This window comes from Gopherus evgoodei, chromosome 6, assembly GCF_007399415.2.
Source record: "Gopherus evgoodei ecotype Sinaloan lineage chromosome 6, rGopEvg1_v1.p, whole genome shotgun sequence".
NCBI lineage: Eukaryota > Metazoa > Chordata > Testudines > Testudinidae > Gopherus > Gopherus evgoodei.
In genome coordinates, this window is record NC_044327.1 from 15,535,983 (window position 1) to 15,552,417 (window position 16,435).

At 42.5% G+C, this 16,435-nt stretch overlaps 1 protein-coding gene across 3 annotated transcripts in view; it reads left to right on the plus strand.

Annotated features, from left to right (window-relative positions):
• The window catches only part of PTBP3 (polypyrimidine tract binding protein 3), a 111,774-nt gene that overhangs the window by 35,659 nt on the left and 59,680 nt on the right, over positions 1-16,435 (plus strand). For 2 of the 3 annotated variants that reach the window (XM_030565648.1, XM_030565646.1), the window contains one exon: positions 14,684-14,759. In XM_030565648.1, the coding sequence (XP_030421508.1) occupies positions 14,735-14,759 (25 nt within the window). In that variant the 5' untranslated portion in view covers positions 14,684-14,734. Of the gene's footprint in view, positions 1-13,587; positions 13,610-14,683; positions 14,760-16,435 lie in introns of those variants that run through there. The other variant, XM_030565647.1, reaches the window with a different exon arrangement.

Genomic DNA, 16,435 nt, shown 5'->3' on the forward strand with positions numbered 1-16,435 from the left:
AATCACAGCTAACTCACGCGACTGACTCAAAAATTGATTAAAAAAATTAATCGCGATCAATCGCAATTTTAGTAGCACTGTCAAACAGTAGACTCCCAATTGAAATTTATTAAATAATTTGGATTTTTTCTACATTCTCTCTCTCTATATATATATTGCATTGTGTTGTAAGTGAAATCAAAGTATATATTTTTATTACAAATATTTGCAGTGTAAATATGGTAAAGAAATAGTATTTTTCAATTCACATCATACAAGTACTGTAGTGCAGTCTTTGTCGTGAAAGTGCAACTTACAAATGTAGATTTTTTTTGTCACATAACTGCACTCAAACAAAACAATGTAAAACTTGAGAGCCTACCAGCCCACTCAGTCCTACTTCTTGTACAGCCAATAGCTAAGCCAAACAAGTTTGTTTACGTTTACAGGAGATAATGCTGCCCTCTTGTTGTTTGCAATGTCACCAGAAAGTGAGAACAGGTATTTGCCTGGCATTTTTGTAGCTGCCATTGCAAGGTATTCATGTGCCAGATATGCTAAACATTCGTATGCCCCACCATTCCAGAGGACATGCTTCCATGCTGATGATGCTCATTTTAAAAAAAAATGGGTTAATTAAATTTGTGACTGAACTCCTCCTTGGGGGAGAATTGTATGTCCTCTGCTCTGTTTTACATGCATTCTGCCATATATTTCATGTTATAGCAGTCTCAGATGATGACCTAGCACATGTTGTTCATTTTAAGAACACTTTCACAGCAGATCTGACAAAACGCAAAGAATGTACCAATGTGTGATTTCTAAAGATAGCTACAGCGCTTGACCCAAGGTTTAAGAATCTGAAGTGCCTTCCAAAATCTGAGAGGGACAAGGTGTGGAGCATGATTTCAGAAGTCTTAAAAGAGCAACACTCTGATGCGGAAACTGCAGAACCCGATCCACCAAAAAAGAAAATCTGCCTTTTGCTGATGGCATCTGACTGAGGGTTTGGCTACACTTGCAGCTGTACAGTGCTGGGAGTTAAAACTGTCTTCGTACAGCTGTGTAGGGAAAGCGCTGCAGTGTGGCCACGTTTGCAGCATTTACAGCGGTGTTGGGCAGCTATCCCAGCATTCAAGTGGCTGCAACGTGCTTTTCAAAAGAGGGGGGTGGGGTGGAGTGTGACAGGGAGTGTGAGAGAGAGTGGATTTTTGGAGCCGACACTGTGTTAGCTCCCTGCCTTGCAAGTTCCGACGACTTCCCCCACCTCACCCCTCTCTTTCACTCTTAAATGCAAATAGCCTTCAGACCAGATAAGCAGCTGCTTCTACGGACTCTCCCGCCCCTCGCCATGCTGTTTCTTTGCTCAAGCGAACACTAGCTGTGGACATTCCCGGCCTGCATCTGCTCGAGCAAACAATTGCTGTGTTCGTTTTTTAGATAAGCAGCTCCCGGAGCCCCGACTTCACAACAAAACAAAGAGTTCTTTACCAGAGGTCAGTTACAGCGTAGTAAGATTAATCGCTGTTTACACTGGCATTCCAGCACCAGCGCTGTTCTCTTTATTCCTCTCGTCCATGTGGAATACAACCAGCACTGTAGCCAGGGAGATACAGTGCTGTATGTGCCTTGCCAGTGTGGACAGGGAGTAAGTTCCAGTGCTGTAAAGCCACTACCAGCGCTGCAACTCTCCAGTGTAGCCAACGCCTGAGATAATGAACATGAACATGCATTGGTCTACACTGCCTTGGATCGTTATTGAGCAGAACAAGTCATCAGCATGGACGAATGTCCCTTGGGATGGTGGTTGAAACACTAAGGGACATATGAATCTTTAGTACATCTGGCATGCAAATATCTGCAACTCTGGCTACAACAATGTCATGAGAATGTGTGTTCTCGCTTTCAGGTGACATTGTAAACAAGAAGCTGGCAGCATTATCTCCTGCAAACGTAAACAAACTTGTTTCTTAGTGATTGGCTGAACAAGAAGTAGGAGTTAATGGAATTGCAGGCTCTAAAATTTTACATTTGTTTTATTTCTGAATGCAGTTTTTTGTACATAATTGTACATTTGTAAGTTCAACTTTCATGATAGAGATTGTAGTACAGTAGTTGTCTTAGGTGAATTGAAAAATACTTTTGTTTTTTACAGTGCAAATACTTGTAATAAAAAACAAATATATCTTGGGTACTATATACTTTGTATCCTGTGTTGTAATTGAAATCAATAGATTTGAAAATGTAGAAAACATCCAAAGTATTTAAATGGTATTCTATTTAATTTTGTGATTAATTGTGATTAATTTTTCAATCATGCGATTAATTTTTTTAATCACTTGACAGCCCCGCTAATTTTATATGTGAAGCATGGTAGTTCTTTGAGTGGTGGTCCCTGTGTGTATTCCACATATGGGTATGCATGCGTACCATGAGCCCAAGTCCAGAAATTCTTCAAAGCAGTGTTTGTTGACCTGTAGCTCCCCTCCTGCTTCCGACTCCGGGCATAAAAAGCCTTGTCGCCTGAGTCATTCACTAAAGGACTTGAGATCTACTGTGGTTCTTGGGACTTTACACTGCAGTCCCCAGAAGCAAATACCAGACCAAGACCACCCCCTCCACATGCTCCCCATTACCAGTATCCACCTGAATCTGTAGGCAAAAGCCAAAGGATTCAGAAATCCTGATTCTCGGCTCCCTCTACTGCTGCAGCCTCCACTTATTCCCAACAGCAGCCCAAAGGCCATTTTTGGACATACGGGTCAAGACTTCTGTACCACCATTGATGCCACCTGCTTCTTCTCCCTGTCACCTTTGGGGGCCGTTTTACTCTCTTTGCCCACAGCTGGAATAAGAACAAGATGAACAGTTGGGTCCTGGAGATTATCAATCAGGGATACTCCATAGAGTTTCTCTCCTTCCCTCCTCACAGTTTCCCTTCCCAACACCTCTTCAGGGACCACTCCCACCAACTAATGCTTCAACATGAAGTGGAATCTTTTTTTTTTTTTTTTACATCGGGGTGGGGCAGGGGAGAGGGGGCAATAGAACGTGTCCTGCCACTTTTGCAGAACGCTATGTGGTCACTATAGACTCTGCCTCCAATGCCATGTTCGGCCCCACAGTGCTGTCTTCTGTAACTGACCCATCTTCCAAGTCCCGGGTACCCATGGGGAGTCACCTACAGTGGTGCACCCATGTGACACTGCTCTAAGAAGCTACATACCTTGTGCAGTAACGATGATTCTTTGAGATGTCTCCCCCTATGGGTGCCCCACAATGCACCACTACTTTGGAGTTCTTGCCTGACTCTGCGGTAGAGAAGGAACTCTGGGGGTTAGCCCTTGCGCGCTGACCAGCCTCATGTTGCGCCATGAGGAGAGACCACACATGCACGGACCTAATGGACACTGCTAACGAAGTTCTCTATTGGCAGGGCAGGCACACGTACAGTGGCACACCCATTGGGGAACACATCTCAAAGAACCATCGTTACTGCACCAGGTGAATAACTTCTTCCGCGTCAACTGCAAACTATGGTGCACCAGTGTGTCTCGCTGTTAGGCCACATGGACACAAGCACCTATGTGAGGCCATTCATCAGACTCCACTTGCAGTATCTGCAAGCTTGGCTCCACTCAACTTATTGGCCAAACAGGGACTGCATGACCGCGTACTTCCCTGGCAAACATTAATGGAAGCTTCTCTGCAGACCATGAATGGGAGATTCACGACATAATCCTAATCAAGATATTTATACATGAGGCACTCTTGCCCCTCTGCTGCCCCAGCCATTCCTCACAGATGCGGCAAACACCGGCGGTGCCCTCAGACAGCCAAGAAGGCGGTTCTCTGCAGATGCCTGGCTGATGCCTGAGCGACAGCGGGAGGAAAAAAAAGGCTCGACCATTATGTGACCTCTTTACATCCCAGGGGAACCATGGGTCCTTGATATATAACGTCAGATACACCTTCCTCCCTACTATCACAAGTTACAGGGAAGATCTGTCACAGCAGAGCCACCATCCTCCTAGCACTCTACTGGCCCAGTCATTTCTGGCTCATGGGACTTCTGATAATGTCCATACACCATTAATCAGGATCAGCCCATTTCCGGATCTCCTAATCTGGGACAGGAGGAAAATCAAGCATCCCAACCCGGGCTCACTCTGTCTCTCAGTCTAGTGTTTATATGAGCATTGGAAATAGAATGCTCGTGCTCTACCCCTGTTCAGGAGATCCTTAACCAAAGTAGGAAGGATTCTACTGGAGCCTGCTAGCTAGCGGTGGTTTTTAATCTGGGCATGTCTCCACTGACATTCACTAGAGCATTCCAGTTATCCTAGACTATTTTCTCTCTTTAAAGAGCTCAGGTTTAGCCCTTTGTTTCCTATGGGCGCTCTTAACAGTGATTAGTGCCTTCCTCCTTCCAGTAGAAAGATGTTCTATCTTTACTCACCCAGCTTCTGGTCAATTTATGAAGGGCTTGATCAGGACCTTCCCACTGATTATTAGACCTGCACCTCAGTGGGAGTGTAACCTTGTCCTGTCGCCGCTCCTGGGTGTGCTCTCCAAGATGGGTAATCGGAGGGGAGGGGGGGACATTTAAAAAATACACAGGTTTTTGAAAGGTGGGTAGTTTCTGGTTTCCATTACTCTGGCAGTGGAGTTTGAGAGGGAATAAGGCATTATGAGAGAGTTGCTGGGGGACCGTTAAGGTCAACATAGGTATACGTTTGCACCATGTCAACCTCAGTATGTCGACCGTGGCTCAGCGCTATTTGAAGAAGTGGTTTTAGTGCGTCACCTTAAGAGTGCTCCTGTTAACCAGAGACACACTTGAGTGTGGATGCATGAACATATAGGTAAACATAAGGTGACTTTTATGTCCATCTAGTTTTGTGGTATAGTCCAAGTCTCAGTGTGAAAGCTGAAAAAGCTCTAAAGATGTGGAGAGAGCAGTCCAGATGTCCAGGCGTTGGCTTGTGACTCATTCTTTTGGAAAGTAACTTTCTAGAAAGTATTTCCTCTGACAGTACAGATATTGATATCTAGTTCTATAATGACTGATTTGACGGATGACAATAAATTGTGAGCTCTTCAGGATGGGGCTTATGTGTAATCTCAGTTCAGTGAGATGACTAGCATGCTTTTGAGTGCTGTAAAATTACACTTTTTTTCCACTAGTGGTCTTGAAAAGTAGTACTTTGTCAGCATGACATTAAGAATATCTTGGCCCTCTGGGTTGGCCTATGAGACAACTGAAAAGTCATCTGTTCATCTTTACTGACTGACTTTTAGTATTGTCTACGTGGTGGTATAGCTATTAAAATGCACCGCAGTCTGACTTCTGAAGTATTAAAAAATTAGGTTTTGCAGATGTTCTTAATGTTTCTATTTATGCAATTTCTTATATCAGAAAATGTCTTATTCCTGATGGCATTCTGCTCCAAAAAATTAAATTCTGCACACAATACTTTAAAATTCTGCAAATTTTATTTGTCAAATGTGGAAGCTCCAGCATGGCACTAGGAAGCACAGGACACTGGCTGCACAGAGGTGGGAGATCACTGTGCAGCTCCTCCCACTCTGGACACAGACTCAGTGGTGAGGCTGTACCCAGCCCTAACACAGCGCAAGGACTGGGCCTGCCCCAGAAGCACCCCCCATCTGTGCCAGGTGAACTAGTTGTGGGCAGGCTGGCTCAGCAAGGCAGGATCCAAGTGTGGAGGCGGTTAGTGTAGGGAAATTCAGGTGTGGGTTGAGAGGGTTCTGTATACCACAATCTGGGTGTGGGTGGCTCAGTTGGGGGATCCAGATGCAGGAGGGATCTGGATGCACAGGGGCTTGTTGGGGGTTCTGGGTGCAACGGTGATGGAATTCTGCAGGTGGATCCAGGTTCACCAGGCTCAGTGTGGGAGTCTGGATGCGTGGGGGGGGGGGGGATACAGCTTGGCAAGGGGGTCTAGGTGTGGGGGACTCAGTGGGGGAATCCGGAAGCTGAGTAAGGCTCAGTGGGGTGGGGTACAATTGCATGTGGCTCGTCGGGGTGGTCCGGGTGCAGGGGGAGTGGGGCTTATCGGGAGGGTTCTGAGTGTAGGTTGATGAGGATTGGCAGGAAGGTCTGGGAATGAGGGGTCTGGATGTATGGGGGTTGGGTGGATATGGGAGCAGCTCCCTGTACAGGGATCCCTCCCTCTGCAGCTGAGGAGTGATGGAAGCAGAGTTGGTGGAATGGTGGAAGGAGTTTCAGAGCTTCCTGCAGCTGAGGGAGAAATCCGTGGGTGGGTCTGATCCGGCCACGGATGCCGTGCAGGGGAAGAGGAAGTCCCATCCTCCCCAGCCCAGCCAGAACAAGCAACTGAACTCAGCGCATGGTAGGGAGCCCGGTCTCACTGGGCACCCGAAACGTTGCTGGGGACGGTTGCATGACTGCTCTTGCGGCTTCTTTTTACTTCCCTGTCAGTCATTTTTCTGCAGATGACATAAATTCTCCACATGTGCAGTGGCACAGAATTCCCTCAGGAGTAATGTCTGCCTGTTTTGTTTTTTCTTTCAAGATGAATTGCTACTCTTTTTAAGTAATTAAAAATGGCCAGTTTATGATTGTAAGGCAAGCAAATATATGTTGTAGCCCATAGAGCTAGGTAGCCTGGTTGCTTGCTTTATTATATCCTTTCTTATGTGTGTGTTGTTTGTTTATTATAATAGATTTATAGTTTTGTATTGGAATATTTTTGGCAGTAATGCAAAAAAAACCTACAGGCCACATACTGTATGATAAGCTAAAGCACGTTAGCATACCTGTTTTTGATCTTTAGCATACTGTGACCTACTGATTTACCTTCTATAAACTTAACAGCTACGCTACATAAAACCTGGAAATCACCACCACGAAACCAGTTCAGGCCAGAAAAAGCAGACATGAAGAGAATGAGCTGATTGTCATTAATGTGTATGAATATGCCAGCCTATAGAGTAAGGACACCTTGATATTATGTGGGTGAGGAAATTAAGTTTGGACATGGCAGGTTGGAATTGTGGTGCTTAGGCTCTATAAGAGGGGCAACCAATATGTTTGTTTAGTTTTCTTCTTGGGTCTTTCTTGGCTTTGTTTCTGACTTTAAAGCATCTCCTCTAAGTTTTTCATCTTCCAGTCAAGCATTGAGGAACCATCATACTCTTGTTTGGCATGCCAGAGACAAGGCTGATTCTTTGTCTCTTACCACCAGGTTCTCAAGGAAGGGTGTGATTATGTTTATCTAGGAAGTTTTATAGTAAATTCATAGATTCGTGGATTCTAGGGCTGGAAGGGACCTCAAGAGGTCATTGAGTCCAGTCCTCTGCCCTCATGGCGGGACCAAATACTGTCTAGACCGTCCCTGATAGACATTTATCTAACCTACTCTTAAATATCTCCAGAGATGGAGAGTCCACAACCTCCCTAGGCAGTTTATTCCAGTTTTTAACAACCCTGACAGTTAGAAACTTGTTCCTAATGTCCTACCTAAATCTCCCTTGCTGCAGTTTAAGCCCATTGCTTCTTGTTCTATCCTTAGAGGCTAAAGTGAACAAGTTTTCTCCCTCCTCCTTATTACACCCTTTTAGATACCTGAAAACTGCTATCATGTCCCCTCTGTCTTCTCTTTTCCAAACTAAACAAACCCAATTTTTTCAGTCTCCTCCTTCATAGGTCATGTTCTCTAGACCTTTAATCATTCTTGTTGCATTTCTCTGGACCCTCTCCAGTTTCTCCACATCTTTCTTGAAATGCAGTGCCCAGAACTGGACACACTACTCCAGCTGAGGCCTAACCAGCGCAGAGTAAAGCGGAAGAATGACTTCTCTTGTCTTGCTCACAACACACCTGTTAATGCATTCCAGAATCACGTTTGCTTTTTTTTGCAACAGCATCACACTGTTGTCTCATATTTAGCTTGTGGTCCACTAAAACCCCTAGATCCCTTTCTGCCATACTCCTTCCTAGACAGTCTCTTCCCATTCTGTATGTGTGAAATTGATTGTTCCTTCCTAAGTGGAGCACTTTGCATTTGTCTTTATTAAACTTTATCCGCTTTACCTCAAACCATTTCTCCAATTTGTCCAGATCATTTTGAATTTTGACCTTATTCTCCAAAGCAGTTGCAATCCCTCCCAGTTTGGTATCAACTGCAAACTTAATAAGCGTACTTTCCATGCCAATATCTAAGTCGTTGTTGAAGATATTGAACAGAGCCAGTCCCAGAACAGACCCCTTCGGAACCCCACTTGTTATACCTTTCCAGCAGGATTGGGAATCCTTAATAACTACTCTCTGAGTATGGTTATCCAGCCTGTTATGCACCCACCTTATCGTAGCCCCATCTAAATTGTATCTGCCTAGTTTATTGATAAGAATATCATGCGAGACAGTATCAGATGCCTTACTAAAGTCTAGGTATACTACATCCACCATTTCTCCCTTATCCACAAGACTTGTTATCCTATCAAAGAAAGCTATCAGATTGGTTAGACATGATTTGTTCTTTACAAATCCATGCTGGCTATTCCTTATCACCGTACCATCTTCCAAGTGTTGGCAGATGATTTCTTTAATTACTTGCTCCATTACCTTCCCTGGCACAGAAGTTAAACTAACTGGTCTGTAGTTTCCTGGGTTGTTTTTATTTCCCTTTTTATAGATGGGCACTATATTTGTCCTTTTCCAGTCTTCTGAAATCTCTCCTGTCTCCCATGATTTTCCAAAGATAATAGCTAGAGGCTCATATACCGCCTTTATTAGCTCCTTGAGTATTCTAGGATGCATTTCATCAGGCCCTGGTGACTTGCAGGAATCTAACTTTTCTAAGTGATTTTTAACTTGTTCTTGTTTTTTATTTTTTATTTTATCTTCCAGACCTACCCCCCTTCCCATTAGCATTCACTATGTTAGCCATCACTTCAGACTTCTCTGTGAAGACCGAAACAAAGACCTCATTGAGCATCTCTGCCATTTCCAAGTTTCCTGTTACTGTTTCTCCCTCCTCACTGAGCAGTGGGCCTACCCTGTCCTTGGTCTTCCTCTTGCTTCTAATGTATGGATAAAAAGTCATCTTGTTTCCCTTTATTCCTGTAGCTAGTTTGAGCTCATTTTATGCCTTTGCCTTTCTAATCTTGCCCCTGCATTCCTGTGTTGTTTGCCTATATTAGTCCTTTGTAATTTGTCCTAGTTTCTGTTTTCTATGACTCTTTTTTTTTTTTTATTTTTTAGATAATGTAAGATCTCGTGGTTAAGCCAAGCTGGTCTTTTGCCACATTTTCTATCTTTCCTACCCAGCGGATTAACTTGGTTTTGGTTCCTTAATAATGTCCCTTTGAAATACTGCCAACTCTCCTCAGTTTTTCTCCCTCAGTCTTGATTCCCCTGGGACCTTACCTATCAGCTCTCTGAACTTACCAAAATCCGCCTTCCTGAAATCCGTTGTCTGTTTTGCTGTACTCCCTTCTACCCTTCCTTAGAATTGTGAACTCTGATTTCACTTTCACCCAAGCTGCCTTCCACTTTCAAATTCTCAGTGAGTTCCCCCCTATTTATTAAAATTAAATCTAGAACAGCTTCCCCCCAGTAGCTTTTTCAACCTTCTGAAATAAAAAGTTGTCTGCAATGCAGTCCAAAAACTTATTGGATAGTCTGTGCCCCGCTGTATTATTTTCCCAACGTATATCTGGATAGTTGAAGTCACCCATCACCACTGAATCTTGGGCTTTTGATGATTTTGTTAGTTGTTTAAAAAAAAAAAAAAAAGCCTCTTCCACTTGGTTAGGTGGCCTGTAGTAGACTCTTGGCATGACATCACGCTTGTTTTTTTTACCTCTTTTAGCCTAACCCAGAGACTCTCAACACTTCTGTCTCCTATGTCCATCTCCACCTCAGTCCGTGTGTACATTATTAATATATAAGGCAACACCTCCTTCGTTTTTTCCCCTGTCTATCCTTCCTGAGCAAGCTGTACCCATCCATACCAACACTCCAATCATGTGTATTATCCCATCAAATTTTGGTGATGCCAACAATGTCATAGTTGTATTTATTAGCACTTCCAGTTCCTCCTGCTTATTACCCATACTTCTCACATTTGTATATAGGCATCTAATATACTGATTTGATCTTGCCTCCCAGCTTTGCCCTGACCCTCCTTTCTCTGTGCCATTATAGCCCACGCTCTCTCCTATTTCATGTGATACATGAACCTCTAGAGTAGTACTATTTTTCTTTTTTAATTCTGGTTGATTACTTTTTCATTTGATTACTAGTCTATTTATATCAATAAAAGTCTTTAAGGCTGTATTTTGTTCTCAGCATGAGTGTTCTTGTCATACATCCCCAGGGACCTTGCAAGACTCTGGGTAGCCCGATTCTGGGACAAGAACCTTGTCTTCTCATCAGATCAATTGGCTAGACTATAACCTTTATTATATAAACAATATGAATCACCTTCAAATCAGGAAACAATGTTCTGCCATGAAGTATACATCAATAACTCATTAGTGCTGGCATTTAGTTTTTTGATGCTAAGATTTACCCTGGAACAACATTTTATGCTAACTTTCAAGATCCTACTAGTACAAATTTTCATAACCTCTTACTGAAGCTGCAGATATATACATTAGCAAAACTGTCACTACTGGTCTCTCTTCTGAGTGGCTGCCTGAATCTATTTCTAAAGAACAGCCCATTTTTCTGTTGGTATAAAATGCATTTGAGTAACGTTTCCTTATTGTAATGATGACCTCTCAATTGGTTATATCTGAGACAACATTGAAACTTACTTCTGAACCTTGTCATATCAGTTCTTTGCCAGGAGCAGTTGTTCTTCTGCTTGGAGAGATCTGTTGCAAGCTTGTGCAAGGCTTTGTTTTATACCCGTCCTGTTCATTGTGTGCGAGCCTCTAGGGAGATGAGACAGTTTCAGTCTGTGGTACTGGTTTTCAAACAACACACAAGTGTCACATTATACGACCCAGAGGATACAGTGTCTGTACTATCCCAGTGCCTGGCCAAGAATGGGGTTAGGGTGACTGTGAACTGGTTAATACTCATTCTGGCTGAGACAGAGTTGGTAGGGAGGGAGGAGAAATTCTGGGTGGGTAAGGAAGGAATGGCTTTTGCCATAAGGAGACTTATTTATATCACACAAAGGTTTGCAGCTTGGGGCATTTCCATGTATTTGTATTTGCCCTTAAAAGTCTCAGGTGACAGTGGTTACTCATCTTGACTCATTTATATCTGGCTGGGTGGTGATAACGTTTTCTTTTGGAAGTGAATCTCTCCACAGTAATCTATACCTTTGTGTCTTCTATACCAGGGGTTCTCAACCTTTTTCCTTTCTGAGCCCCCCGCAACATGTCATAAAAACTTCACGGCCCACCTGTGCCACAATAATTGGTTTTCTGCATACAAAAGCCAGGGCTGGTGCTAAGGGGAGCAAGTAGGGCAATTGCCTGGGGCCCCATGCCACAGGAACCCCTTCAAAGTTATGTTGCTCGGGCTTTGGCTTCAGTCCCAGGTGGTGGGTCTTAGCGCCCTGAGCTTCAGTGCGGTGGAGCTTTGGCTTTCTACCCAGGCCCCAGTGAGTCTCATGCTGGCCCTGCTTGGTGGACCACTGTTCTATACTAGATTATTGCAATGGTTTCTAGTTGGGACTTCTGAGAATCATTCAGAAGGTTCAGCTTGTTCAGAATAATTTAGCCTGTTGAACAGTATTGGTTTTGTGAAATCTTTTACCTGCTGTTCAGAAACTGCACTAGCCTATTTTTCCCTTCCAGGTATAGTTTGAAGTGTCATCTTTGATCTTGAAAGACTTGAATGGCTTTTTCTTGGCTTGTTTGGAGACTGCCTTTTTTAGCATGTGCTATGGCAGCAATTGAGATCAGCTGGGATGAATAAAATGATATTCTGGCCTACACTTAAATATCAGAGGGTTTGTGGCAGAGTACTTTTGATGAAGGGTCCTTGTCTCTTGCACACATTTCCCCTAATGTTCCAGGCCTTAGTTCAGCAAGGCAATTAAGGATATACGTAATATTAATCTTGTTTAAAAGTTCTTCATAATTCAGAGACACTGTTCTCCATACATAAGATTCTGGAAGCTTTGAAGAACAGGAACTGATTCTGAAAATGTGAAGAAGCATGTGTTTAAGTCCCATTGACTTTAATGGAACTTAAATGTTTGCTTAAAGTGAAATAAGTAATAAATATTTGTTAGAGGAAGAAATTTTATAATGTGAAACTTTTTTGAGAAATTACCTCCTTTTAAAAAATGCCATTGCAAAATCATTTCAATTTATAAACTGAAAAAATTATCTTTAAGGTGGCTATAGTATTTAATATATTTATAAAATTTATAAATATATTGGGGGGTAGATACTGGGGAAGGTGAAGATCTTTAAGATAAATGGCAATATTGGCACAAGAAAAAAATAGATATAAAGTGGCAACGAACAAATTCAGGCTGGAAATTAAAAGGGTTCTAACCATGGGTGAATTTCTGGAACAGCCACCCAATAGGAGATAGTTAATAGCAACTTAATTAGTTTTAATAACTGGACAAATTTATGAATGTGATTGTATGATGAGTTGGCTTGTGAGGGTAAGGGGCAGAGTTCATCAGCCTTGGGGCTCACTTCCTATTTGTCTTATGTCCTTAAAAGCTCATATGTCAGGATTTCAGACAACCGCGTGTATTTGTTTTTAGTCCCCTGAAGCACCAGGGATGGCCACAGCTGGAGATAGGACTTTGGATGGAGAGGGATGGGGCTCTGGGTAGCACCATACATTCTTTCTCCCAAGTGCTTGGCTGGTTGGTTTTTGCTCATATACTCAAGGTCTAATTGATCACCGTATGTAGGGTTGGGAAGAAATTTTCTTCAGATCAGATTGGCAGTGAACTGGGAGAGGAGGAATATTTCCTTTTTTTTGGAAGGTGTGGGTGCAGGTCACTTGCCAATATTATCTGGATATATCTTATATAATTTGTTTCTCTGCCACTGCAGAAGCCTTGGGCAACGGTGCCCCAGTGGTCCCTCCTATTCTCTGCACATGGAGCATAATACTTTAGTCTACTGTGAACTGTAATACTTTGGTTTATTTTCAGTTGTTGGGTTTAGTGTGCAGGTGCTCAGAAAGTGTTGGTGTCCAGTGACATACAGGAGGTCAGACAAGATGATTTGATGTCTCTTTGGTCTTATCTTCTGATTTAGAAGCATCCTTTTTAAAAAAGTGTCTTAACTGGCTTTGGATTTAAATTTTCAACAAAAACATTCCTTTGTCTATATTCTTCCTATAACTGAATTCTCTCCCTGCTACGGTGCCACCTCACTGTTATGTGGATTAGCTCCTTCCAGCTACGACACCCCCACCCCTTTCTGTTCCTCATTCTCACCCTGCCATCACTCCCTCTGTGACTCAAGGTGCTCTCTTCATGGCTTTGCCCTCTGGCCAGGTCACTGTGCTTTCCCCCTTCCAGGAGTTATCCAAAATGGCCATTTTCTCCCTCTGCCCTGACTATGCCACTTCCGCAGTGGCTGGTTGGGAAACCTGGGCCTATCATCTACTCCGGATTCCAGCTTAGGGACCTGATCTGCACTCAAGGTCTGTGAAGTCCCGCTTTGCTGCCCTTTCCCTGAGACTTTTGCTACTCCACCTCCATCTTAGACTTTTTCATTCTTTTACACCCTTCTTTCAGGGCCTGCAGTCCCAGGGTTTCTACTCACACCTGGGTTTCCTTCCTGCCCTCTCTGAAAACCAGAGTATGACTACAGGCTCCTGCCCTGCAGGCCTTTTCTGCTGCCAACCTCCTGGCTTTGTACTAGCCCTGCCTGTTCCTTCTCAGCTGGGTTCCTTCATCAATCTGTGGTTACGTAGGCTACCTAATTCTCATCAACTATGACCTGTTCACTTAACTGGCCCCTTCTCGGCCTCATTAACCTTTCCAGTCTAGTGTGGGCTGAACTCCCCACCACACTTCCCTCTATTTTTTTTTTTTTAAATACAACTTTTGCAGGTCTTGGTCACAAAATGGACTAAACTCAGATATGTCATCTGCTAATATTAACAGTTTGAGTCAACTTTTTAAAGTGACTATTGGAAATACAGTAACATTTTTCATAATGAACTTTTTCAAATACTATATTGCTGTTGTAATGTACAACAGGCATGATGCCTTGAATGACGAGTGACCTGTTTACAACTAAATACTGTATCTTTCAAAATTGTTCATTTTTGTGTTGCTTAAATTGATATTTAGTTGAATCCTTGTATATCTCTTGGTAGATTTGTTTTATGGTAGGTCTGATCAAATCTGCATATGGTTAAATGCTGCGTATCTTGAAATATTAAATATAAACTGTATTATAGTAGAATAAGTAATTAGTCAGTCTTCAGTTTAATATAGCTAAGCTCATTTTCAGAAAACTTTAGCGCCTTGAAGTATTATGGCCAACTAAAGTGACGTGGCTGGCTGACAACATTTGCATTTGTTCTCTTCGTTGTTGAAATGCACGTTCTTCAATATCTCACAAAAATGTGTGGTGGGCAGCTTTTAAAGACCAATTGTGAAATGTAAAAATAGGAGAGTCGATGATTAAAATCGTTCATTAGTTATATTAAAAGGTTGGCTGTTGCCCAGATGTGCCTTTACTGATAATCTTGCTTTTTATCTTTCAGCGTGGATCTGACGAGCTTCTTTCTTCTGGTATCACTAACGGGCCTTTTACCATGAGCAATTCTACTCCAGCTACAGGTATATTTAAGAAAATGATCGTAAAGTTTGCCATGGTTTTACAGCTTATCAGTGTTAGCACAATTTCAGGAAATCTGATTTTCTTTTTTTCCTTCATGCTCTCATATAACCTTTTTATGAGCAGCCCCCTCAGAGTCTTAGACTCTTGCAGAGATAGCAAATTCAGGCCCTTGGGGAGCAAAAGTGTCTAGATTCACTCTGTAGTGGACCCATCTGGCAGTTTAATGAGTGGTGTTGGATTCTAGAACTAATCTACATAACCCCCCCCCCCCCCGTTAGAACCTGAGGAACCCATTCTGATTGGTGGACATATTTCCTGCTTCCTTGAAACCTGGACAAAGATGTACTACAGAGCAGTGGGACCTACAAATAATCAAAAAGAGATATAGAACTAAATTTAGAAAAACCAGAAATTATTTTGTTCAGCACTGGTGAAGTCACTCAGTTTCATTGATATAATGGACCAAGGATTACCTCCTCTGAGGAGGCATGATCAAACCAGTAATCTCTGTAGAAATTCTCAGGTACCCTTTCTTTCCTATGCTTTCCTCCCATTCCATTGTTAAGAGTGATTCAAAAGATTAAGAGAGATGAAAACCAGAACAATTCTGATGAGGCAATGCTAGACGAAGAGGCCTGGTTTTTTGAGACTATCTGCTTCACTGTGCATTCATCTCTTCAGCTTTCGCTTCAAAATGTGGTTGTATGGGTTGTTTAGTTTAGTTAGTATATTTTTATGTACATATATAGTATGTAGTGTAGTTAGTTATATAGTTTGTAGTGTAGTTTTTGAAGTTTTACTTAAGTCTGTTTCCTTTATTAGAAAAGACTTTTTTTAATTATTTTTTTTCTTTGAGTCTTTCTTCAGTACCAAGGAATGAGCTCCAATGGTGGTGAGCAGGTCTCTGGGCTTTAAAATCTGCCGTTTTCTTGGAGAGAGCTATGCCTGCCAATGTTACACATACAGAATGTGCATTTTGTATAGGGAAGTCTTGTATTCCTACTAAGTGCCATTTGTGATTCTTTTTGTAAGGACAGTGCACACACAGGGCTCGTGATGTCCCTTTGAAGTAATAGTTGGTGTGTAAGACAATACATATGTCTCTGAATCGGAAGCAGTCTATTTCTGCTTCAAAATTAGTTCCATCGAGTGCTCTAGCTATTAGACACATCACTCTGGGGCTCTAAGAGATTGTCTGACTCTGTGATCTTATGCTTCTATCAAGCACTCTGAGCTTTCCATCAGTCTTCCTTAGTTCACTCAGTCAGGTAGTCTGACTTCTGCTGCCCCAGGCAGAAGGAAACACAGATCTCCAGATGAGGCTTAGCACCGGTACCATTGTTGATAATGAGTGAGAAGGCTAAAAGTGCTGACTTGTCTAAGCAGGCTCCTTTGAAATCGCATTGGTACCATAAGTCTTAATAGACTTCCAGAATCACGTTCTTCAGCTGCAGTATTGCATCCTCTATCTTTGGTAACCAACACTGATTGATCTGCACAATTAGCATGAGTACCGTGTACCTCAGATTCATCAGTACTGCACCCTGATAAGACTTCGGCTATGCCTTTTAGTTAATATATCAATGCCAATTGTTTGACTCCATTTGACAGCCATTCTTAAAAATGTTCAAGAGATCAAATAACCAAACTTAACCTAATATATTGTCTAAAGACA